The sequence below is a fragment of the Coturnix japonica genome, chromosome 9, assembly GCF_001577835.2.
Source record: "Coturnix japonica isolate 7356 chromosome 9, Coturnix japonica 2.1, whole genome shotgun sequence".
Taxonomy (NCBI): Eukaryota; Metazoa; Chordata; class Aves; order Galliformes; family Phasianidae; genus Coturnix; species Coturnix japonica.
The window spans coordinates 6,563,950-6,590,123 of record NC_029524.1 but is presented as its reverse complement, the minus strand read 5'-3'; the positions used below and the strand labels follow the sequence as shown (position 1 = coordinate 6,590,123).

Sequence of the window (26,174 nt, the reverse complement as noted above, 5' to 3'; positions counted from 1 at the left end):
GCAGCGTTAGTGGGGGGAGAATCCTGCAACCACACTGCCGTGCCCCCAGGGCCCATCTGCCTGCACAGCAAGACCTGCCCAGCCACACCGGGCTACTCAGTGTGGGAAGCGGCCTGAAACACAGATGGAAGGCATTAGAAAGCCCTGTTTATTGGTGTGTCATGCATGGGGATTAGGACGGCAATACGGCAGATCTGCATTTCAGCAGACTGCAGGCATGTGTGCATGCACTAAACGTATTTCTCCACGCATGATTTTCTCTCTCTTTGGGTGTCCCAATTCTCCTGTGAATTTATGCCCTGTGAGGCAGTGCTGGGGCCGCAGTCTCTCACTGCTGCTTCAGGATTTGGCCTTTCACGAAGCAGAAGTGCAGAGGTTTGCTCAGCACAGGCACAAGCAGGCCTAGAGCCACAACTGCAAACATTTCCTGTTCCTCCCTCCCATCTGGGAGCCTCTCCTGGCCCAGCAGCCTCTTGCAGGTAGTGACAGAGCACATAACATGAACACAGAAGCAAACCAACTCTTGCAAAATAATTATATTTAAAATTTGAACCAAGTACAGTTTGCACGCATCGCATGAATCCCATACAGGTGAATACTATAAAAGATAAAAACATCTGTGCACATACTTTATAAATCTCTGTACAACTCACACGAGTTCCCGTAACACCAAGAAGCTGCAATTCAGAACAGGAGTGTTACACACAGGTGCCCCCCACTCAGGCTGTGCCTCTCATGATCTCATCACCTGCAGTGATGCTGTGCCCCCCCGCCTGTGACCGGCAGCACCAGGAGGGGGCTGCAGTGGAGACACAGCAGCTTTGGTGGCCGAAACCCCACGCCCACCACAGCAGTGTGGGAGGAAATCCATCCAAGTTCTTTGCGTGCACATGTGAAGACAGATGTGTCCACACGCTTTAATTTAAAACAGTTTAACCGCAGCCCAGGCAAACCTACAAATGGGTAACGTTTCTGCCCGCGTTCCTTCTGCAGCTCACTGACTGTGTCTGAGATCACGCAGCTCTTTCAAGTGCCCCAGCTGGTCAGTCAGAGCTCCCAGCTTGGTGTTGGGGCTCAGCTGTGTGTGTACAGGCAGCCAACGGATGGCAAAGCACCTCCCTTACATCCAAGTCAACCTTGCAGCCCTGAGCACGAAGGTGCACAGCTAAAGCTCACACTGCGCAGGCAGGGAAGGCACACAGGGCCATCCCGAGCTCTGTGGCGCAGCACTATGTTCTCCCAGCCCAGCAGACCACACTCACCACTGTATTTCTTATACAGCTCGTTGGTCCTAAGGCAAGTACGCACTATTTTAAATACACAGCCTGAGCAGCAGAGCGATGGCATGTCTATGGACACTGCTAATGCTATTCTACAACTCTGTACAGTACCCCAAGATGTGCAAAAGATCAACAGTGATGTGGCAGCTCAGCGTTGCCCTTCACCCCAGGGCACTGCAGGGGCTGTCTGCACCCAGTCCCTGCACGGACACAGAGCCGGGCTCCAGAAGCACCACCATGAGCTTCATCACTGCCACCACTTTGCTCCAATGTACAGGGAAAGGATCTTTTGGGTTAGGATTAGAGAGAGATTAGTTAGAAATCACTCCGTGGGGTTGGATTTTGTTTTGTGTGTGTGTGTGTGTGCTCATAGCACTGCTCACTTGCAGGGATGTGGCTTCATGCTGTGCTCACCATGCTCAGCCACGGGTCACTACTTTATGGGATGCAGTATCAATGGGATCGATGATATCTAACTCAAAGTTATTGGGGTACAGAGAGTCCTCCCCAGTTTTCAGAACTGGGTGTTTTACCAGTGCAGAAAGGCAACAAACCCTCTATGATCAAGTCCAAGCCTTGAACAGCTTCTCTCTGAAATGGCAGCACCGTGAGCTACTTGCCAAGGAGCCAGGCTCAAATCAGCCCCAACAGCTCATGCAGCAGTGGCACAATGACGGTAGCAGTGAAGCCCACTGATGAGTACGTCACAAATTTATACGGCACTTCTACTTCCAGCCTCCTCCGGGCATTCAGGTCAGCAATGGGGAATGTATAGCAGTAGCACAGCACACGCAGGACCACATTCTTCATCAGCTGTCGTGTCATTAGGATAATGAGGAGCCCTACAAAGAACCTGGCCAGCATGAGTATCACCGTGGTACCGGTGATGAGAGGAAATCCCATGTTGCTGCCCACATAGGCAGGTGCCACGTACTGGTTGTTCAACCAAAAGCCCACAGTTGCTCCAGCTCCAGCCCCGAGGATGGTGGTGGTGTCCCCACGGGTGGGGCTGTAGTAGTCCAGCTTGGGGTAGTTGTAGCACAGCAGGAGGGGCACAGCGATGGACAGCAGTGGGCAGAAGGGGCTGGTCAGCAGCACGTGGTCGATGCTGTCCCACACAGGGTACAGGAGCACCAGCAGCACTGCTGAGATCAGTGCCCCACCGATCACATCCTGCAAGGAGACAGAGGTGAAATGCTTTGTAAAGCAGCACTTCTCAGCTGGCTGTAAGGCATCTGCATCCTCTGCTATCAGTGCCCAGTGGCTTCTCAACCCCAGGCTGAACAGTCCTGAGGCTCTCAGCCCTTCCATGTATAGGAGATGCCCCACGCCCCAATCATTTTGCAGCCCCCTGCTGGACTCTCTCTAGGAGATCCCTGTCTTCTTAAACTAAAGAGCCAAGAACTGGGTGCAGTTCTCCAGTGTGGCCTCACCAGGGCAGAGCAGATCACCTCCCTTGCCATGCTGGCCATGCTCTCTGTAATGCACACCATTGGCCTTCTTGGTCACTAATGCACACTGCTGGCTCATAGTCAACCTGTTGTTCACCAGGACACCCACGTACTCTTCTTCAGAGCTCCTTTCCAGCAGGTGAGCCCCTACCCAGTACCAATGCATGCCATTATTCCTCCCCAGGTGTAGGATTCTGCAATACTTGCCCTTGTTGAACCTCCCCACGTTCCTCTCCTCCCGGCTCAACTGAATGACAGCCCTGCCTTCTGCTGTGTCAGCCACTCCTCCCAGCTTTGTCTCATCAGCAAATGTACTGAGGGTGCATTCTATCCCTTCATCCTGGTCAGTGATGATGTTGAGCACAACCAGAAGATCCATCCCCTCCCCTCCTCTCACACTTTACGGTCACTGTCCATACATGACTTCAACAGAACAGACAGACACACAGCTTCATCGCAAGGATGACATTAAGCAAACCTGCCTTTGCACAAACCCATTCCATAATCCTACAAGTAACAACATCCACTGGATCATCACTCGCCCATTTTGAGTGGAGAGGTGCCTTCCTTTACCACCAGGAACACAAAGCACAGGGCACCTCCAGGCAGGAGTAGGGCAGGGTGAAAGCTGTAGCCTCTGAAATCAAGCTGCATTTAGGCGCCCGAGGCAAACCCATGGTTAAAACCTGATTTATTAACAGAGGCAAATCAGAGGTTTTGAGAAACTGACTGTTGTTAAGAACAGTGCTGAGGACGCAGACAAAAGCTTCCCTGTAACAGTGGCTTGCTGTATGAAAGCAGTGTAAGAAGCGTCAGCGTGCTGCCCCAGATACAGCTCAAGATGCAGCAGAATTTGTAATGCAACCATGAAATTCACTGCAAATGCTGTAGTTAATCACATACAGCAACAGCCTGCTCTCAAGATTGTATCTTTTTCAGCAAGTCATGGCAGTTGACTACTTCTATGCTTGGTCACAGCCTAACATGAATTATTTATAAGAACTTCATTTCTAGTTACGCCAGAATGAGGGGACTTGTTCACAACAAATATTTAATGGCTTTCTGGTAAATGCATTACTTGAGCACAGCTGAACTTCAGCTGTTTACAACTCCCAGGCAACAGCTCCACAGCACGCTTGGCTTTAAGCAAGAAAACAGGCACCGGAGCACAGCCTGCACAGACAGCCCCTACTCAGGGACCTGAGTACAGTTCTCCAAATCATGCTATGCTGTCCCCTCACTGTACACATGTATTAGTGCAGCAGTCCACATGCGTGATCTACAAATATATCAGGACACAGCCAAAAATCCTTTACAGATAGGGCGGTGCAACCAGAAAGTCATTCCCCAGGACACAGGTTTAGCACTTCTCTTGGAGACTCCCTTCCAACTCCTTTAAGGAGACCCCAACTTCACCCTGTGGCAGGATGCTGGCAGGAAATGCAGCCCCTGTCCACCCGGCTGTGCAAGCAGCTCAGCCTCTCCTCTAATAGTGACCTGCAATTACAAAGGAATTCTCACATTAGGGCAGGTGTAAATCCTGCCCGAGGTGGTGATGCTTGGGGCCTTCCCCTTCCCACTGGGTGCTGCCACACAGAGCACAACCCCACTCCACTCAGGCTGCACACAGGATGGACCTCGTGCCTGTAGAACTGAGCTGGAAGGCCACTGTTTGGCTTTGCTGCCTAAAGGCAATGTCCCTCACTGCCAGCCTGGAGGGTCCCACGCCTGCACTCACATGGAGATGTTGATGCACAGAGGGGCTGCACTCATGCAACCTGCCAGGTCCCCACAGTGTGCAGGAGACCCCAGGAGGGACATGTGGCCTCAGGAGCAGCTTTTCTCCTAGTGATGTGAGGGAGCTTTTTTTTATTTACTTATTTTAAAGCCCTTTTTAATGGGGTCAAAGGCACAAAAGACTTTTTCTTTTTTACCCTAAAAATCCATCTAAATTTAGAGGCGTCTTTCATTATAATGGAACAGCAAGGGAAATATGCCAGGAATTTTTACTGATTGACTTAAGGTCACTGGTGAAGAAAGGATGTCTCCAGATGAGATTTAAGATATTGTTTTGATCCACCAGGCCTGCCAGGAAGGTCAAGCGATATTTTATACACAACCTCCATCGCACAAGGGCCCTCTTTCTTACAGTCATCAATTCCCCTTATTACAGCTCCATTATTGGGCACCAAAAAAATGCACTATTTCTTCACACGCGCCCACCAAGACTCACATCTCCAGCTGGTGGGAGCTGCTGGCTGTATTCACACGGCAGAACGGGGTCGCACTCCGACAGCCTCACATGACAGAGCAGTGATGTTCTCCATTAACTGCAAGTAGCATCAGTTACCCTGCGGTCAGCTCTCAGAGCAGCGCTGACACCAACAAGCTGCAGCCACCCAGCAGCACCGCGGTGTTTCTGCACCTCTCAGTCCTGTAGGCTCAATTCCATCCCAGCCTGACCCTGGCAGCTGACCATAAAGTCATTTTGAAGCCTAACCCAAGGAGCTGTGTGCCCCCCAGGGTACCCTGCCCACCGCCCCCATGGCTCCCAGTCGTTTCCTGATGCCTTGCACAACAGCCTTGATTGGAGCTGCGTCAGTTGCCCAAGTGCATTCCTCACAATTAACATTTCAAAACATAGAGTGACAACTCACATCCCACACCAACCTCGCCCAGCTCTCAAACCCACTCGTGGTGCTGGGTTCCCCAGCTGTATCCATAATTCCCTTCAGATTCCAATAGCGGTAGCCCAAGGGTTGCCCTGTGGAATGCACAGCCTCTCCATGGGCATGGCACGCATATCCCTGCAGTCACACAGGAAGGCACGGCCAGGCCCATGCTAAGGAAGGATGGGATGTGGAGCACAGCCTCACCAGCACCGTGTGCATCCCCGTGTACAGCCTGCTGAGACACACCAGCGTGGAGAACACGAACGCTGCCATCAGGCCGAGCTCAAACGGGTACTGCAAAAGGAGAACAAATGCATGTGTTACACCATTGTGCATGTGGATGTTGTGCAGCAGCAGGAGCTGCAGCCACCACACAGCAGTTAGAGCAGCCAGGGGCTCCTCACCTGCTCCTTCCAGCAGGTGAGGCTCAGCCATCCATCAATGGTATCAGCTATACCACCCCATGGAGCTTGGCCAGCCCAGTAAGTGATGATGAGGGCAGCACTGTGAAGTACTGGTAGATTCCTTCCTTCTTAATAGAAGCCAATTAAACCACGTAATTACTTTACAGCAGCTTTACTGTCCCATGTAAGCCTCCAACGTGTAGAACACAGCCTGGGAAGAGCAGCAAGTCCCACCCCCAGCTGATCAGCTGAGGAGGAGGAGAAAGTGCTGCTGACCAAGACTTTTGGACCTGGTGCACAGCTTGTGGGATAGTGCAGGGTATCACAGAGAAGACCCCAACCAGGCCAAGAGTCCCCTGAACTTACTGGATGGGTTTATCTTTGAAATTCACTTGAAAAGGTTGAGAAACACACTTAAATACACTGCAGCCAGGATGCTGTTACTGCTGAACACAGGAAATGCTTGCTAGGATTTATAGAACAGAATCAAAATCACCATGGAGCAATAGGTTTCCAGGAAACAAACCTTTTTAGGCAGGCAGAAGGCTGAAGGTTTGGGGAAAATAATTATTGTGGGATCTCCCCAAGCAGCCTACAGCAGCAATGCAGCAAAACTGATGCTGCTCCTGCAATGAACAGGCTCTTGAGCTGTGCTGCATGGCATTTAGCTTAACACAAGTGATAGCCAGGGGATTGCCCAGGGTGCTTCTGCATCAGACAAAAGGAAGTGACACACAGTTCCCTCAGAACCACCTAGAAAGTGACAGCCACCAAGCAGCACTGAGCTGGGGTTTGTGCTAAAGCAGAGAAATGTCCAACAAAATTCTTGTCCCCGTTATCAGCTGGCTATGGATAACAACAGGGAAAAGCATACATCAGTGGAAATGAATACAGAGAGCTCCTCTGGAAGAGGCAACAGCTTCGGATTTGCTGGGTCTTCTGCAGCTTGCTAGAAGCAGATGCTTTAGTAAAAAAAAAGAACTTTTTTTAGCCCCTACCTTGTACTGGTTCATGGTTGTGATGAAAAAGGAGAAGGAGATGGCAGTAGCTGCCATGGCGTGGGTGGAAGGCATCCCGTACTCTGCATCCGTCCTCATCTCCAGCTTCACAACAGGTGGCGAGAGGGGCCGCGGCCACTTGAGGATGTCCTTGGAGACCTGCCCTATGTACATCACAATCTGGGGAGAGAAATGCCACAGGCTGTCAGCTAGCAAAGCAAATTCCCACCCCGCCACCCCAGAACCACAGCTCCAAGGTTTTCTGCTGCTAAATCCACCATCCAAGAGCAGAGTTTGTCCCCTGAATTATTAAAGGATTTTCCATTATCCTGGTCAGCAGAGACAGCCATGGTTTTACTGCACAGCACAGTAACTCGATCAGAACTGGGACTAAACACAGGTTTGTGAAAAACTTGCAGCAGCTTTTTTCACCTTAACAGATGAGTTGCTCCTGTAACAAACGTTACAAATCTCAAGCATTCGAGCACTGGGAAGAGGGAGAGATGAGCATGGAGACACAATAAATACAGATCTAAGCTACCACTACAACACTTGACTTGAATTATTTATTCACACGACATCAAAAACCTTCCAATGGCCCCAGAACATATTCATAATGAGTAGGAATCACCCCAGCCCCAGACAGCTGACCACCAGCACTGCTATGCATTTCCAGACCTAGAGACAGATGGCATTCAGACGTGGTTTGTTGTCTTGTAGGCAGCAGAAACCTTGAGGTAAGCCACTTCATGCTGTACTGTCCTGTTCTCTTCTCCCCCACCTCAGCAAGGTTTCTGCCTGCCCAGTGTGCCACACCACAGCCCTGTGCTGCTCTGCACACACCTCCCATGCCAGCTGTTCTACCTGGCCACACAGACCCACAGGACTTCCTGAGCTTCTGGGGGAAAGCCATCTGCAGGTCTCTTCAGTTTAAGTAACTTTAATTAGCACATTAATAAATACCTGTCTTTGTGTGGGGAAGTTTGTTTGAACCTGAAGACTTTTCCATTGCTAAAGCAACAGTCAAAAACACAACGGGCTGTGTAGGATGTAATTAACTTCAGATAGCTATAAGGGAACACACGGGAATTCAGCTGAGATGCAAGAAGCACTAGAAAGGCACTTAGCTACAGCCTTCCTCCTTGTTGTGGCAGCTCTGCACAACCCCCCCATGGTCAGGCCCAGCCATCACACACCCAGCAGGGAGGCTCCTGCCATGGTGGCAGGGGGCAGCCAAGCTGGTTCTGATCTTAGCATTATTTTGATCTATTTTGTGTATAACCACAGCAAGTTTGAACAGATTTGTTTTAAACCTGTGATTGTGCAGCTTTCCCAGCCGTGCTCCTGATCTATTAAAAGGTACAGATGAAATTCTAGAGAAGACGTGGGGTCAGAGAGCATCACTGCCTTCTTCCCTGAGGCTTGTGCTGCACCAGCCTGACTCTGATCCCACTGCTGCACCTCAGAAATAGCAACTCCACAACCCGGCTCTGCAGCAGTATATCACCTTCCGAGGATGGAAACTTACAGCTTAACAATGAGTTTGCTTTTGGTTTTAATAACAATCTTGATATGCCAATGGGAGTGGCAGAGAACATCAGGAGCACCAGGGGGAGGAAAAAAAGTAGGGATGTGCTAATAATAAGCTGGCATTTGTGGGAGATTGGCCAAGGAGAAGTAGAGCCTGCATCCTGGAAGTGCCAGCTCTCCTCCAGGCGGTTGAGGGAGCAGTCACCTTGACTCAGCACAGAGGAACTAAGCCAAGCCCCCGGCTGGCACCACTCACAGCCTCTCATTTCCACATCCTGTGCCTAAAGCAAAGGCCATGCTGCAGTGCCCCTCAAGGAGCTCAGTGCTCTCCACAAGGCACTGCAGTGCAGATGAGTTGGGTCAAGCCCTGGGATGAGGACAGAGCTTCATCCTGCTGCCCCATACCTCCTGGGCTGCTACTCACTGCTGTCAAGCTGGGTACCCCCTTGAGGTACAGAGGGCAAGCAGCACAGAACACCAGGACAGGCAGGACACAGGGACAGATGGGGATGCAGCAGCCCCACAGCTTTCTGCACAGCATCACACAGCACTTCCAAGGGGCCACCTGCTTGGCAGGTGCGTTATGTGATCAGCTGTCAGGAGCTCATCTTGGAGAGGTGCTGCTAAAAGCACAACTACTAACCTTTGTTAGGGCAGAAGAACCAATAAAAGCAAAGTTTGCTGCAATGCAACTTTCCAAAGCAGACAAGATTTCAGGACCTGCCCATACGCGTTATCACAGTAGGTTGCCCTGAGTTCAAAGCTCAGCGAGCCCCCGCACCAGAGCCACAGTACCCCAGGACGACCATTGCTCTGCCAGTGAGCAGACCATTGCAGCCAGTGAGAAGCCAGGCCCAGGGCCCCCATGCCTGGCCCACCCCACACCCCAGCACTGCTTATCACATCATGCTGCCAAACCCGCCCCAACAAAGTCCACACCAGCCGGCTGTTATTTATGTTGCACAAATCACAGCTTTATAGACTTGAAAGAGGTGTGGGTACACCACACATTTACACACAGTGTGGAAAATACAAAAAGGCAAAGTCTCCGGCTTTTAAGCTGAGATCGGTGGAAAACTTAAAGCACATCTGAGAGCTGATGTTTATTTCAAGTTGTTTTTCGCTTCTGTTGAAGCAGAAAGAATCCCAGGCATCAAAGCCAGGTAAGTAGGTAAAAGGGTTGAGGATGGGATGTGCTGACACCTGGCTGCCCACCCAGCACCTCATCACAGGGCATCAGGCACCCATCTCCCTCCTCTGCCCATACAGGCCATGTGCACATCCCAAGGAGAAGAGCACCGTAAGCATCACTTATGGTTTAAGCTCCCGAAACATCTGGAGGAAACCACAGCCCACATTTTGCAGAACTGCCCAGTTAAGCCGAAGAAATGAGCAGCTGGTTTGGAGGACACAGGACTGGGGAACATAGCCAGAGCTCCAAGGCTGGTCCCCTACTGCTGCTAAAATACTCTTTCCATAATCTTTCCTTTCTGCCCTTCTATAGCTATGACCTCGAGCCTTGCGCTTCAAACTTTGGGCTTATTCATGGCTATCTTCCACACACCTGTTTCTGCTCCTGCATTTTTATATTAACAACCTCCTTCCTTCCCACCATTCCCACCAGCATCAGCGTCTCTCTGACTTCATTTAGTTGAGGCTTATCTCAGCTCTCAGTCTTTACTCAGAAACAGCCTGCTCCCCAGCCATCCCTGGCCCTGCTCCAGCTGGAATTTATCCTTCTCCACCACAGATGACTGGCTCTGCAGAAGCTATTGCAGATAAGATGTCGTGAAGGCCTTGGAAACAGCATTAATACTTTGATATTTAAGGGAAGACTCCCCAAAACAGTCTGCAATTCCCATTCTGTCATTAAAGCTCCCAGGTACGATGAAAAGTACCAGCTTGTCACACTGAACACCTTGGCACTTTCCCTGCAGCACAGCCAGTCCTGATGTGACACATGTGACCAATGTCTCTTGGACAGACCAAGACCCTTCATTAACACCACAAACATTTACCCCTTCTCAAAAGTAGGTACGCTACCCAGCTGAGCCTGCCACCACATTAATGCAGAGCCTACACATATTGCTATTGCTATGTCACACTTGCATGAGCTTCTAAAACTGCAGATCATCACAAATCTGTATACATAGAACAGCTTCTCATTTTCCCCTTTTCACTACAAAAATTTGATTCTACAACTCCTTCAGGAACTGGGAAAATAACACTGGTCTCTTGCATACTCTAATTAAGCCAGACTAGCCCTGGCCAGTAACCAGGCAGACTCCTTGCCTGGTAAAGGCAAGGCAAGCCTTCAGAGGCAGCTCTGAGATGTCATTTTTCTGAGCAATATGCAAAAGCAGACAGCAGAGACTACCAATTATTTTCTGTGGCACACTTCCAAATGAAGTAGGTGTAGTCCTGGCCAAAACTCAGCTCTAATTACAAAGTGTCCACCTACTTCTCCATTTGAGCTACAAGTTATTTTTCATATTCTCTTTATAAAAAATTACTGACCAAGATAACAGGCACGGGAGAGCAGATGCTCTCTCTGCCCAAGACTGGATGCATTTTAAATGCATGACCTAATTCAAATTGTATTCATTATTTCTAATCATGCTACTTGGACAAAAGAGAATATCATTAACCAGAATTGAGTAAGTCAAGGACAAGCTTTATTGTAAAGAAAAAGAGCTAAGCATCACATTCATGTTTATTTATTAAGTTCCAATCTCTTAAATCAGAGTGGATTAACAATCAAACCTTCAGGGTCCATCATTCACCAGAAATGCTTTCTACCTCCCTTCTCTGTTCTGAAAGAATTTTATTTGGGTAAAGGCCTGATAAATGCCAGGACGAGCAATGGAAGCAACAGAACATTCATCCCTGCTCAGAAGAATTAAGTTCTCGGTTATCTGCTGGTTGTCAGAGCAAGACCAGAAATATACTTTGGATCTCCTAAACTGCACCTGTGAAGGCTGAAGCAAACCTAAAGCTGTATTAACTAAAATCAATGCTTTTGAGCTTCAGTCTTCAGAGAACCTGTTGTGCGTGTGCATTTTGTATGTGGGGTTTTTTTTTGGTGGTGGTAGCAGGTTCTTTCTGTTTTGTTTTGAGTTTTTGGTTGGTTTCATGTTTGAAAGAATTGCAGCAGCATCTTCATTCAGCTGCAGCCTACATGTCCCCTTCCTTAGATTTATACCCATTTCAAACAAGCCTGAACTGTGTGAGCAACCTTTGCAGAAAGTACCCAGGGAGAAAGATTTGGTAGTGTAAGAAATACCCATCCATAGCAGAACACAGTGTCTTGGAAAGGAGGCATTTTACCAGCTGTTCTGTACAAACCCTATCAAAAAGAGCTCAGCGAGTTGTTGGGCTGAAAAAATAAACCAGTCTAAGACAGCAGAGATGAACAGATGCTGCACAAACCAACACCTCCTCTGCCAGTCATTGCAGTGCCTGTGTCATACACACACACACACACCTCTGCCATCAGCAGCAAAACTCAAATGTCTGTGCTGGTCCACAAGAGCCATATAAATAATGCTGCTGGTTTGTCTGAAAGGTTATTCTCACTCTTAAATATTCACTTGTTACTATTACAGAATTAAGAAGTATGTGCATAAATAAGTGATCAAAATACTTACAGACCAAACGATTATCATCCTTCTAGACACGGAGTGATCAATGTTCCAGTAGATAAATGGGAGGAAGGTGATGTAGAAGATCTCTTCGCCCAAAGCAGCTGAAAACCTGAATAAGTAATAGTAGAAGTAGTTCTTCACAACATACTTCTGTACACAGCCCTGAAAAGGAGAGGATTTTAGAGAGTTTTAATGAGTTAGTAAATTGTATCAAACATCCAAGGGACTTCACTATCACAGCTCCCTGTCCTTAATTCAATTAACTTGTTAAAGCAGATGTCAAGAAAAGCATTCAGTGTTTATACCCAAAGACCACAGCAATAGCTTAGTTACAGTTCCTGTAGATCAGAAATCCATCAGAACTACTAAAGAACAGCAGTTGTGCTGACAAAGGTTTCCCAGAGATAGGTCAGCTTTTGCTCCAAGGAAGCCACCCATATTTAATGGAAGAGCTCCGATGACTTGATTTGGAAGTTTCTACATTTGTAGATAAAAAGAGCCATCACAGCTTTCACTAGAAACACTTATTGAGAGAAAACAAGCATACTTCTGGAAACAAGAGAACTATGAAGAGGACTTGTAGTTTGGGAGGCAGGAAAAGAGCCAGTCTTATCCCTCTCCATCTTTCCCATAGTAGAATAAAAAAAATGGGATTTGGCTGTAAATAGGAGCTGAAAGAACATCCAGCAGACGAGGAGTGAAGAGGGAGCACAGAAATTACAGCAAAGCGTGCTGGGTAAGACTCAGCTTTGATGTAAGCTCCTCAAGCTCTTCTCAGATGAAAACAATCACGCTCGTGAGCCTGATCTAGCAGAAAGAAAATCTCATCCTACACGCTAAAGTGTGAGAATTGCCTAGGGAGTCTAGACGTTCACTTGTGACTAATTTTAAGAGCAATTTGAAGTTCCAGTCCCTTAGCATGCCTTCCATATGGAGGTGAAACTGCATGAAAACAAGAGGAAGATGGAAGAAGGTTACATCCATTCACCTATCTCAGGAAAAAAAAAAATCATCAAATTGATTTTTGCATCAATAAACAGAAAAGATGAGTCAACGCTCTTGAAGTGCTCAGGTTACAGGAGCGTTCCCCCATGTATTAGTAATAGAGGTCACAGATTAGTTACCGGCACCACTCTAAGTAAATTTAGCTGCACGCTATGGCTCAGCTATGGAGCACTCAGCCTCCAAGTCCCAAGCACCACTTAGAAAACACCTCCAGTGCAATTAGCAACTGCGAAGCTTCTGCCTGAGATCATTAAGCCATATTTGGCCATTCTCATGTGTCCCAAAAGAAAGCTTTCTTCCAGCAGTGCTAATACTTCAATTAAGCAGCCACCTCCAGCCAACCAGGAGTGATGTGCTTTAGATCAAAGACCATCAGGCATATCCCTACAGTAATTCTTCTGTACCTGAAACCTCGTGGGGTGAAGGATAAAGCATTCTCATTATTGTCATCTCTTTGGGGGGTTGGGGGGGAATAAAAAACAATTGTTCAGGCTCTAAGGGAAGTCTGTAGCTGCAGTCATTATGATTCTAAGGCACTGTACACATGGAAAGCCCACCACAAGCTCCTTCAGGCACCAATCCATGAGAGGTCCCTGTTTGGTTCCAGCTGAGCCAGACCCAAAGCCAGCAGCCAGCTAACACTGCTGTTGATGTCCTTTATTTCCAAAGAAAGCAGAGATGATTGTACATCATGAAACTTGTTCTCTTTCCACTCCTGGTCTAACCTCCATGCAGGAAAATGCCACTGCAATTAGCTTGTGTGAACACTTGGCATCTTCCTACACTCACAGATGTATTCCATCTCTGATCTGTAGGAGACTCTCTCACACACTGCAGTCGCTCACTGCCCTTCATAACCCCAAACCCTGTGGGCGAGTCAGCCCTGCAGCCATCACTTTTCAGTCAGAGCAGAAAGGTTTTCATGGCCAATAATTACGACCATAGAGAAAGCCAAAATTTTAAGATAATTTTAAAAGGAAGTATACTGAACCACAGCATTCCCAGACGCAGAAGATGGATAATTTCACACAAACTACCCTTCTCATCAACTCTATCTACTTTAAAATCAACTGCTCCAATTATAAGTGATGCACTTGGGTGTGTGCAGTGTCCTTGAATGAACTGCCTGCCTGAAGAACCTGCACAGGAACACCTCTCACAGCCAACTGCCCAGTCTGTGTGCTGCTGTGCCCCGCAAACTGCAATGCTTTGCTCTCAGCTCTCAATCACTGTGGATCTTTCAGGAGACGTGCGCAATTAATTAAAGTTTCTGAGGTCGCTACCTTATTACTTTTTACTACTATTACTTTACTTGCAATAGAACAGCTTGAAAGAAGGCTGGAAATTCCCCTCCCAGAGCCCCTAATTAATGCATTGCAGTTCTTAACACTTAAAGGAATTTATACTGCAAAAGGTAAGGAAGCCACCAAAGTTAAGACACAGGAAAAGAGCTCACAGTTCCTGTGTAGGGCTGGGGAGAAAAACAGAAATCACAAGAAATACTACAAAGCAGCAACCAGCTCCACTAGTACCAGGAAGGGCTTGTGTGCTATGCTGGTTAGCACAGACAGGTATCACCCAACTCGCAACTGCAGTGCAGTGTGCTGATGGCACAGCTGTCAGGGATACTGCCCTGAACCATCACCAAACACAGAAGCAAGACAGCCCCTGTGTAAATAGAAACAGCGGGCAAGCAGCAAGCCAGGCAGCCACAGTGCTCTCAGGGGTCTTAGGTAGACAAAAAGGGAGTCTGAAAGTAGTCAGGCAGACCTCCAGTAGCACGTCAGCTTTTTTTAATTCATTCCAAGCACCAAAAAAGAACCTTGAAGAGACCTCAAAGCCTACATAGTTCCAAGCCGTGCCACGTGCTGGCTATCCCCAACTGGGGTCCCATCCAGCCTGGCCTTGAGAACCTCCAGGGATGGGACACCCACAGCTGCCCTGGGCAGCAGTGCCAGCACCTCCAATCAGTCCAGTGTTCCCCCTTCAGACTTCATGGGATGAATACGACACACACTGACATGCTCAGCACACAGAGTTAGGACAGGTCCAGGTTGTAGTGAACACACCTTGGTTTACTGTTGAAGACTTCAGTATTCTTATTTTCAGATTCTTTTCCCTTCTGCCCTGATTAATACTTTGGGAGGCAGACTTAATTACATGTTATATTTCTGTACATAGTTCTGTAAGTAACAAAACTAGGCCTCTTTTCTTTAATAAAAAAAACCCTACTAATTGATATAACGGAATCTGCTAGGTTGTTTAAATATAGGTAGAATAAAGCAAGACTAGAGCTGACAGATGACTTGCTTAGCAATTAACAGGAAGAATTAATGAAAGAAAAATACTGTCTTCTTCCTAACAGAAAGCCTTCTTAATTAAGGAGAAAAAAGAGAAACCCTGAGGTCTGTCACAGACAGAGGACAATGGCTGCCAGCCGGATAGGCCACGTGCAAAGGCTCACACTGCAGCCTGCTGAAGGACAGCTTGCTGCAGGACAGGCCGACAGAAACCTGGGCTCCCATGGATGGATGATCGTCCTGGTGTCAGCAATGGCAGAGCCCAATGCATGCTCATCAACACCCATGCCAGATGCTCTGCTGCTTGCCCCGGGCCATCTCAGAGCACTTTGATTTCCCTGCCACCAAGCCTGACACTTGCACACTGAAATTTAAACCTATTGCTATTTTCTTATCCTTCCCCTAAAGGCTGACATCAGAGAAACGTGTGGAGAGGACACAGGCTGTGTTCTGCTACAGCATCATCACCCAGTGCTTCCTGTGGAGGGTATTTTGCATTTCCCATGCAAAGTGCTTAACATGCCTCTTCTGAGTTATGGTGCCCAAAGATCAGGTCTAGCACAGCAGTATGGAAGGAACAACCCTGCACTACTTCTATTTTTTGCTGTTTTAAGCAGTCTGAGCAATGTCTTGCTGTGATCTGCTCTAACTGCCAATCCTGTTTTCCATTCTGTAATTAAGTACTTACTATATCCACGCATTCAATAGCTTTCTGCACCTACTGAAGTCAGTTTCCAATCATATTTTCAACTTGATGAGATTTGATCTGTTCTTGTCCTCCAGCTCCTTCAAAGTTCCTTTCACCAGCAGCAGCTCCCACATTTGGATAAATTAGATCCTTCACATTTGCTGAAGAGCCAATTCCTACTAGCTTTTATGCTTTGGGAGCTTCCCACAGCTCCAGCTTCTCTTGTGTTCCAGGAAGGCTGGCTGAGCTGGGTATAATGGAAGGACAGGGTGAGGGAGGCAGGAGAGGGAAGGGCTGAAGGAAATGACTTCCCTTCCTCCCTGTTGTACAGTGAGAGAACAGGTTTGCTTAATTGCATTTTAATTCTCCAGAATTACTCCCCGATTTTGTGAGGTGCACCACAGAGCCTATGCCTGACGACAATGGCAGAGGAAGTCGTTTCAGAGATTAGACAGCTGCAACACCAGCAGAGAGAGAGAATAAACATGAGCAAAGAACCAGAGAGTGTAAACTGCAGGCAGTTTGGGACAGAGAGCCCAGCTTCAAAACAGAGGCCGAGAAACTCCTCCAAAACCCAGCTGAAATTTGCATCTCTCCAGGTTGAGTAGAAAGCATGCTTGCAGCTTAGGACTTCAGACATAAACCATAGCTTGGAAAAGCAACTCCAAAGCTGAGCTGTGTATTCCTGTCCAACAGCATCACACACCCAGCAGCTCACTTCCACACAAGGGCTATTTCTACAGCAGAAGCCCAATTCAAAGGGCACAGGGCCACAAGACCTCTGGAAGCCGAACAAGCAGAGTGACAGTATTCTTCATCTGCACAGAGAAACGTCACTGGGGAACACTGAGATGATGCACCTAATTAAGTTGGTTAGCATAAGTAGACAGATCTACCTATGTTAAGTTCAGCTCACAGGGAATAACTATGCTATGGGCTGCTGTTAGCAGCACTCCAGATGTACTGGCATCAGCAGACTCAAGCAACTCCATAGCACTATATTGGATTCCACTTTTTTTTTTTTTTTTAAATCTAATCATTAATATCAACTAATACAGTAATAAAGTGATAATAAACTAATGTTCATGTACTGCTTAATATAGACCAGTAATAGTTTACCTTGGAAAAATAAGCTATAGGCAATCAAGACGTAAAACTGATGTGATATCCTATGATTTATTTGCCTGGAGGGCCATGGCAGCCAATAGCCCTTTCCCACTGCCCAGTTGACTTGCAAGTGTTTCCTGCAGAGCATATACATGAGATAAAGTACAAGAACTTTGTGTCCAAAGGAACCTTCCAGGGAGGAAAGATCTTGCCTGGCTCCCTGCCCATTAAACCTACTCCTGGACTCCAGAGATCCAAAGGAGAAAAACGATGGCAGATAAGCTCTTATTCTTCTATTTGATGGCTGAGCTAATGGGCTAAGACATTCAGCAGAATTATACAACAGCAAGTGGCTTATCTCCAAGTGCAGGAATTAATCCCAGGCCCCGACAGCTCCTTGTTACCAGGGCCAGCAGCCTCCAAAGGGATGACTCAGGCTGTGAGCCATGAAGCACCAAGTCACAGAGTGCCCGTCACCACTGACACTGCTCCAGCCACCAGAACAATGCTGCAGCCCCCAGCAAACGCCTGTGCCCCTGCCCACAGCGCTGCACAGCTGGCAGGGCAGCGATCACCATCAGCACATAGAGCTCTACAGCAAGCTGGGACAGTCCTGCAGACACTGGTCCCTAGCAGCATGTGCCAGGCTTTGCTGTGGCACTCTGCTCATCACACTGGAGAAGGAGGCTTGAGCAGCACCAGCAGTCCCAGAGCTGCACACACTGCCCAGTGAAACTCTCTCACTTACCAACTACAAAATCCCATAATGGCTGCTTTCCATAGGAACCCCAGAGCAAAAAACAGACATGTGCGTGCAGCAGTACCAGCCTTGGAAGGGCTCAGCAAGGGCCAGAGCAACAGGAGCATGGCTGAGCAATGTGAGCCCATTGGTACAGGAGGCTGAGTCTCATGTTCCTCCAGTAGCACCTGCTAAAGGAGCCACTTCCAAACACAGCAATATCCTGCAGGAGGATGGAGTCAGCACATCAGCCAGAAACACCCCACTCACAGCCCTCCCAGCAGAACATGGGGCATCTCTCACCTGCCGAGCCCACCCCACTTACCTTTCTGAGATGGATAGAGTTCATGCCTACCTTTTCCTTTGACGCCACTATCACCTCCTGGGCCCTACCATTAGTTTCTGCGTCAGGGCACGAGCCACATAATCAGTAAATGCTGTTGGGCACTTTGTAAGCATTACACAAGCGTGGAGCACTTCTGACAGTTAAGGTATAACTACAGAGCAAACATGAACTGTACTCTTGTACAGTAGAAAGACAGATCGCAGGAGATAAAGCATCTCCAAAAAGGAAGTGTGGAGAAAATGCAAGTAAATACAAGCAAGCCTACAGAAATGAGGGCTTTTTTTTCTTCACAGCCTTAAATTCAGGTCATCAATTTCAGGACCAAGCCTCCATCAGGAGGATGCAGATAAGCAGAGCTCTTCTTTTTAAACCTCTCAAACTAATACAAGAGCACAGAAGAGCTACGAGCTGGAAACAAGATAACTGTAACAAGTCACGGTCTCATTTTCTGTAATAAATCCCAGTAGTTCTTTTAGTTACAGGTGCAACCTACTGATTGTCCAAGAGCTCACACAGAGAGCCTTAAAACCTTCAAGGCTTCAATTCACTGCAGTAAAGACAAAGCAACTTGGAATTACACTGCTTCACAGAAATGATCTGTGCTGAGAACACAGCTTTGGGACTGCAAAAGCTTCAGGAAGGGACGCTGCAGCTGAGCCCAAACTTCATGCATTTCCAAGGAGGGTGCCCTAATTTTGTGGGAATTAACTCTCCTGCTGCCTTGTGCTGGTCCTGTGGAGCCTCATCCAGGACACGATCACCCTCTCGCCGAGATACTTTGCATCTTCCTTATGTATGTGAAACCCAAGACCGCTGCTCCAGATGATGTGAATGGCTCTGTCAGTGGAGCGTTAGGTTGGACAGGATCTTGGTGTACACGCTGTGACATTAAGCATGCCTCCGATCAAAAGCAAGCAGTGACATGTGCGGTTCAGCATGAGCAGAGTGCAGTAACTCCATTTTCCTTCTAATGGAGAAGGCATCAAACCAGAGGCTGGTGAGGACGACACGAGCTCTGGATATCGGGCACGGAAAGGAACGTGCGAGGGGAGGAGCGGCGGCTGTTTACCGTGCAGGGACTCGCAGACCATCATCACGTCCTTCCGATCCTCAAAGCCGCCCCGCTCACGGAGCGCTCCACGCAGCCGGACGAGCTGCGGGCGACACCGAGCAGAAAACCCGCGACCCGCAGGACCGGGGGGACGCAGCCCGTCCCCGGTTGTACGGACAGCGGGGACGAGGCGCCGGGCGGCTGCGGCTCGGCACCACAACAAGTGCATCTACGGAGAGCGGGCAGCCCCGAGCAGCAGGAGGAAGGGCCGGGACCCTCCGCTCATCGTTATCTCTGCGGGGCCATCCCCGCCGTCCCGCATCCCGCAGAGCCCTCGCGCACAACGGCTCTGCTGAGTCACGGCCCCCACCTTCCCCGCACTCACCTGCGGGCCTCGGCCGCCCCGCACTCCGTTGGGCGCTCCCGGACGGAGCTGCCCTCCCGCTCCGCCTCCGTTACAGACCACGCGATGCCGGACCCCATCGGCGGGGTGGTCGCCGCCTCCCTCCTCTCCGGCGGGGAACAGCCCGCAGCAGCGCTGGAAACGCGCCACGGGCTGCGAGCCGCGCAGGGTGCCCAGCAAGCGGGCCATGATGCCGCAACCTCCGCACGGCGCAGCCCCGCCGCGGGGCCACGGGCAGGTGAGCCCGGCAGACCCCGCCCCGCAGGTGCTCCGGGCCCCGCCCCGATAGGACCCGCCCCCAGGTGCGCTGCTCCCCCGTGCCCCCCGCTGTCGAGGTGCAGGGAGCCCTGGGGGTTTCTTGCCGTCTGTTTTGGTCAGGGAAGCGGATTTTCAAAGCAGAAACGCATCCTGTGCCCGCTCAGGGGGCTGCTGAAGGTCCTCACACGGCCTTGGACCCTCGGTGGGCAGGAGGGTGTCGGGGTGCCGGGCACAGCCTGCTCATGACCCCAAGCTGCCTGCAGGAGCTGACAGCCATGTGCCTCTGGCCTCGTTTTTTTCCTCTATTTCCTGATAGATTGATTTCCGGGATGCAAGAAACAATTCAGTTTGGATTTGGGTGACAACATTCTCATAACGCAAAACTCCTCGTGGGTTTTGGGGCATTTCCTTAGGAAGATGACAGCAGTATGACCGCTCTGCCTCTCAGCCACGTGAACCCGCTGACACACTCAGCCTCACTCAGCACTGCAGCAGGGTCTCCACGGAGCCGCATTCCTGCGGTTTTCAGGAGAACCAGCAGCAGGAGGGGGAGAGGCAGCAGGGCGCTCCAGGTGGCCCCGCCTGGCACTCACTTATTTCCGGGCGACCGGGAACCGGCAGCAGAATGGACGGCAGGAGCGTAGCAAGGAACGAGAGAAGCAGGGGGAGGTGTGTCGGCCACAGGAATGCGGGGTTTGGGGGGAGCTGAGGGCAGGAAGCTGGCTATTGCAGGGGAACCATCCTCAGAACTGGGATTAACACCTATAGGAAGCTCATTTTATCACTGGCACTGCCCGTTGAACCTGTTTGCTCTTGTTCAAAGCAAGTGTATGAATCATTCTGCTTACAAAGCAATGCTCCACTATCCTTTTCCTGAGACCTGCCTTGTGTTATCTCTGACAGCCGATAAAAACACTCAGGCTTTGTCAAAGATTTGCTTTAGAGGAAGAAAAAAAAACAACACCTCCAGGAAGTGCCCTACACACTGTCTGACCCATACAGATACCCTGACATTCCAACACGCAGCTTTCTGTAAGAGCAGTGGAAGAAGAACCATTGCAAAGGACTGTCCTGCTGAGAGCGGCCAAAAGAAGCCGTTTACAAACCATGCAGCTTCAAGGACTGGTAAAACCTTTACCCAGGGCTGAGCACACCAGGTGCAGCTGCTCAGCACCCAGTGCCATCCGCACCAGGAAGGAATTCTCCTCTGGGCTGAGGACAGGTGGGAAAGATGAGACAACAAAGGATAACTTTATAGGAAACTGAACAGCATTCCTTGCACTGAGAGCCCTTCCTTATAGCAACACATATTGCTGTCATGCTGAGAGTCATTTGCCTCCAGCAGCAAGCAGAAGGAGCCAGGCACAAAATCCCATGACCGGGGGCGGGTGGTGGTGCTGTAAGAACGCAGCTCTGCTGCCAGGTGCCAGTCTGTTAGCAATCCTGACAGCCAGCCACGTCTTGTTTTGACTCGAATGCTGAAGGAATGGGTCTGAAGGAGAGAACACACGCAGCCTGTGTGCACAGCACAGCACCTCTTCCAAGCAGGGCAGGTTGCTGCTGAGCACCAGTTTCACCCCCATCTTTTCTTATTCCTCAGCCATTTTCACAATACACTTCAGAACCCAGTTCTTATCTTCATCTTCTTTCATCTTCTTTTTCACACTTTATATTTTAAAAGAAACTATTAAAAATTGTGTATCTTTAGTACCAAAAGTCCTGACTCTTCTTGCAAGATTCCCGCATTTTCTTTGATTTAGTTGCCACATTGCTGAACATACTGTTTTGGGTATGAGACTTCCTACTGTACGTCAGACCCAACCACCCACCAACCCCACAGGGAACAACCTGGGGCTTTCTCCCTGTCTTCGGAAGAGCTGCTGACTGCAAAGCAAGGTGAAGAGATGGCAAAGGGCTGCATAATGTGCCCTTAGGTACCAAGGCACCAGAGACCGCCTTTTTCATAGCACTTCACTCCTTCTCTTTTCATTTAATGCATATCAAAGTTCAATTCAAACTCATTTTAAATAAACTTTCTGAGAAAAAAAAAGTAACTTTTGCAACATCGGTCAATAAAAAGCACAGATCACAAAGTTCCACCCTGCTCAGCTCTGCAGCAGCAGAAGTGACGGTGTGTCTGCCACATAAAGCCTGGACAGGCACCACTCTCACTGCATCTCTCCCATATCTGATCTCTGTTTTGAGAGCTGGTAACACAAAACCAGCCTGATTCTGCACAACAGGAGTCCACACGGCTGCTGTGGGTCCCCAGCCTGCCCGTTCTGCATGCCCTGTCTGACTATAAGAAAGTGCTTTGTGTGCAGCTATCCTCTCTGTTAGTTAAACTGAGCAACACAGCAAGATTGGAACACGTTTCTATGATATATCAGCTGCCTTCAATGCACTGAACACACAGCCGCTTGTCTTGGCACAGATGGTCTTAAAAATGCAAAGTTCCAGCACGCAGCATTGTGTATGCTAAATATATCAGCCCTTCAAGGGCCAAGCTGCTCACCTCCTGTTAGCTGAGGCAGAGAGAAATGGAATTATAGACCCTCATTTTCATAACTCTCACATAGTTTTCTTATGAAACCTTTACTATGTACATGGTCACATCACCAGTTTTAGAGCATGTAAGTATGAAAATAAAGTGAATTTGAGAGCTTGGAAAGATGAAGGCATCTCCAAAAACTGCAAGAAAATGTGCTGAAATTTCTACTTCTGTCTTGGGTAGGAATAATTAACTTTTCTGTTTGCAATGCAAGTAACCAGATAATGCAATGTAATTGCTTATGATTTGCATTGCTTGAGATGGTATTGCTAATTTCCAGCAATGATTAGCATGTCATTTGAATAATGATTCGGCACCATATCATTTGGACACTTCAATTGCATGCATTTCTACTGTGAAATTCCTGGAGGTGTTCTCAACATTTCTGGTTATTTGTAGAGCATCCCATTCCTTGTCCATTCCACGGTTTGGGGGAAATCATGGCAAAATGGAAGTGAATAATGCAGTGTACAAATAACTAACTTAACCCCTGGGAAGTTTTAAAAACTTGACTACTGATGGACGGTCTGATTTTATTTGCAGTTCCTTCTTAGCCCTCTGGAAGAAAAATGGTCTTAACAGCAGCTTCAGCACTCGCAACAAACACATTTGGGAGGTGAAGAAATGGTGATACAGTGACAGCTCGTGAGTAATTGCTACTGAGCACTGTGTCACGCCCTGCCCCACACAACATCCCTGTCTGTTTGTCAGAAAAGGTTGGTTCTGTTCGTTGTTCCCATGCACGGAGCACAACCAAGGCTCTCACAGCAGCACAACCTGGAAGGAACGTGCTGCTGATATTAATCATCATTTTCCAGGAGGAGAAGAAATCGATACTCACTGGCACTGGCCAGCACTGGGTTGTGTTGCCCTGGCACTGAGCAATGCCAGAGCTCCCATGCACTGCCTGCTGCTTCACCACCCGAGCTCCCTGCCCATCCTGTTCAGAGCAGGGGCTGAATTTAAATGCTAGCTACCAGCTTCATAGTTTCTCCTCAGTGGCATCTCGTGGGTAGGGAGCTTCTGCCATTGCTCCAGCACTATGTTTTCTAAACACTTATCAGTGGTGTGAGTCACTGCTGCCAAGCATGAGTTAGGAACACGGCAGTTCTGCCTTTTCACCAAGCTCTGCGCATGTGCTGTGGAGCTGGGCATTGCCTGGCACATCCACTTGGCTGTCAGTGCTGGGACAGTCCCTGCAGAGAATTCCCCAACACAAAGCGTTCAAGAAGGCAGTGATAATCTTCACATTTCAAACATGATGCCATACATCATACAGTGTACAATGCCTGATCCCCTCTGAGAATCTTCTACTGATGCCACTTTATTTCATAGGTCTTATTTTGCTCGTATGCATGAACTCAGGGATACAGCCGCTTCTCAAACCACCAGCAATGCAGGCTCAGTCAATTCATTCAGCTACAGAGAGCTGTGAGATTTTCATTCTACTGCCACCCACATTACAGATGTCATCCTAAAACCATAAATAGCTCTTGGGGTCTTTGCTTTATTTCTACTATTTACATGACAAACCTTAATGTCATTGATCCTATTTTAAAGGCAGCAAAAAATCCCACACCCATCTGTCAACGTTTTAACGTTGATTGACTGGCAGCACACCAAGAAGGATAGATATGTACATCTTTTATGGTACAGTAGAGACAAACAATCATTAGTCAGACTGACAGCTTCTGCCGTGGTTCCAGGTGTGATATGAAGGTAATCCATAGCACTTCAGAGCTGGATTTCTATTACCTGTATCAGGACTGGCCTGGCTCAAGTGCTGTGAAGCTCTGTCATTGCACCTGAGAATGGAGCTGCTGCTGAGCCTGCCTCTCAGAGCCCACCACACAAGTGATTTTCTCCTATGCCTCACTTTTAGAGCAAACATTTTGCTGTTGGAATGCACGGAGATATCACCAAATGGCAGGTGCTTTCAGGGTTCTGGGTTTTTGCAGGGGAGAATTGCAGTTAAGCTGCGGTAAGCCTCCAGTGCTATTGAATCCCCACAGCCACATGTGACAGACCGAGAACTCTCCTTGTAAAGCATTGCTTTGCATTCCTGGCCCACAAAATAATCTGAGAACAAGGCTCCAGACATCCACTGATTGTTTTACAGAAGACAGCTGTGCCCACCCTGATACCTCTATTTATTTGTGCTCACTGAGCAATACACGTTCTTTTGAATGCCAATGGAAGCACCATTTAACTATGGGTTGGTGGCTTTTCTGGCAATGGCTGAAGAGGAAGCCATGTTCTGCATCCCTACCATCATGGCTACAAGGTCTCTAGCAGTACAAGAGCTGAGCGAGATGCACTCCCCAGGTGCTTTCCTACATTAGCATCTGCAAATCTGACCCATAGCACGAACCAAATCCATGCTTCTAGAAGAGTTAATATAGAGACTTTGGATGAGCTTGTGAAATCCTATCTGAAGCTTCAGACAGTTGAAGACATGAATCGAGACTACAGAAATAAATAAAACAAAAATATTGATCTAAATACATTGTGTAAAAATATTTCTGAGATTATGGGATGAGGTTTTTGAAGGCAAAAGAACTTCCAGAGACCCAGAGTGGCCCTGAGAAACCTTCTCCCCAATATGGCATTTTTCTCTCACTCTGAATAAGTCAGTATAGATCACATCTGCAGAGATGAGATCTGTGGTGGTTCCTGGCACGAAGAATGAATTGCCTCTTCTGCTGTTGATAAAATCATCCAAGGTCTCTTTTAAAGTAACTGCCAAACCAAGCTTGTTTTCTAATCTGCGTATGAAAGACTTGATCTGAGATGGGACCCCAGCCTGGCTCCCGGGTGTGTTCCCTCAGGTCTAAAAGGGGAAAAATTATGCATACAGGGCCTGATTCTGCACTCAGAAAGGAAGGTGCAAGCAGGGTAGCTGCAGGGAAGTCAGTGGAACTTCTCCAAACTGGCAGTCACTAATGAGAGCACAAACCTAGTCCACATATTTGTGGGAAAAACAATTGTGTACAAAATATTGCAGTTGAATTCATTTGCAATTACTCTTACTCGTAAAACACAGGAACCATGTACTCTTCAACTGCAGTCATTTAGATTTCAAACTGGGATAAATGAATCTCCTGACTCAGCTGTAACTGCATTGCAGCCAGTTTGGAGGGCTTTCTCTCCAAATGTAACATCCTGAATTCTCACCCCCACCTAAAGGACATCCCGGTCGTCGGCTGATTTTCTTCCACAATATTTAATATCTAATCAACCCATTAGAAACAAGCTTCTCATCTTCCTTTCCAATATTATGGAAAGGAGTGGGCCAGCAGAACTGAACATGCAGCGGAAGTACGCCAAGTAACAAATCAGATACCCCTCTCCTCCTAGAGTTACAGTCACCCTTGGCGGGGCGAGCTGAAAGCTGGCAGCATCCCTTCTGGCAGCCTTCAGCCCCTCACAGTGCTGGAGATTCACCCACCATGCCTGAGTTGCTGTGCTGGTGGAGCTGAGGCAATCAGCCTGCTGCTGTGTTCCCCTGATGTAAGGCACACACAAAAGCCTGCTGCCTTCCTATGAGGTGTCCCAGCCTCTCCTCCTGCTTGCCTCTCTCTCAGGTGCCTTCCTAGAGAAGAGGCAGTGCATGGTGAATGTGCTGATGATGTATACAGGACAAAATGCCATGTTCTGTTTTGATCTGTGGCTGTTTGTAATGCAACCCTAACATTTGGTATTCTCCCCCCTCCCAAGCTACCGTAGAACAAAACTCAAGTGAATCCT

At 48.4% G+C, this 26,174-nt stretch overlaps 1 protein-coding gene across 2 annotated transcripts; it reads right to left on the bottom strand.

Moving 5' to 3' along the window:
* Positions 1-521: 521 nt before the first annotated feature.
* On the bottom strand, positions 522-20,909 carry SGPP2 (sphingosine-1-phosphate phosphatase 2). 2 transcript variants are annotated; one of them, XM_015871351.2, is made up of 5 exons: positions 19,601-20,909; positions 11,983-12,141; positions 6,806-6,985; positions 5,608-5,697; positions 522-2,453 (listed from the first exon to the last, which is right to left on the bottom strand). In XM_015871351.2, the coding sequence occupies exons 1-5, from the start codon at positions 19,805-19,807 to the stop codon at positions 1,914-1,916; spliced, it is 1,176 nt and encodes a 391-aa protein (XP_015726837.1). In that variant the 5' UTR covers positions 19,808-20,909; the 3' UTR covers positions 522-1,913. The 2 variants fall into 2 exon arrangements, with proteins under 2 accessions (XP_015726837.1, XP_015726838.1); XM_015871352.1 differs by having other exon boundaries at positions 11,983-12,088; positions 19,601-19,813.
* Positions 20,910-26,174: the final 5,265 nt, after the last annotated feature.

What these genes read in the sequence shown, in the direction of transcription:
- SGPP2 (XM_015871351.2), bottom strand. Translation starts at nt 19,807, where the DNA reads ATGGCCCGCTTGCTGGGCACCCTGCGCGGCTCGCAGCCCGTGGCGCGT. An exon ending in GGATGATAATCGTTTGGTCT is followed by an intron (nt 6,986 to 11,982) that starts GTAAGTATTTTG and finishes TTCTCTCCCCAG; the next exon opens with ATTGTGATGTACATAGGGCA. An exon ending in CAACCATGAACCAGTACAAG is followed by an intron (nt 5,698 to 6,805) that starts GTAGGGGCTAAA and finishes CTCCTTTTGCAG; the next exon opens with TACCCGTTTGAGCTCGGCCT.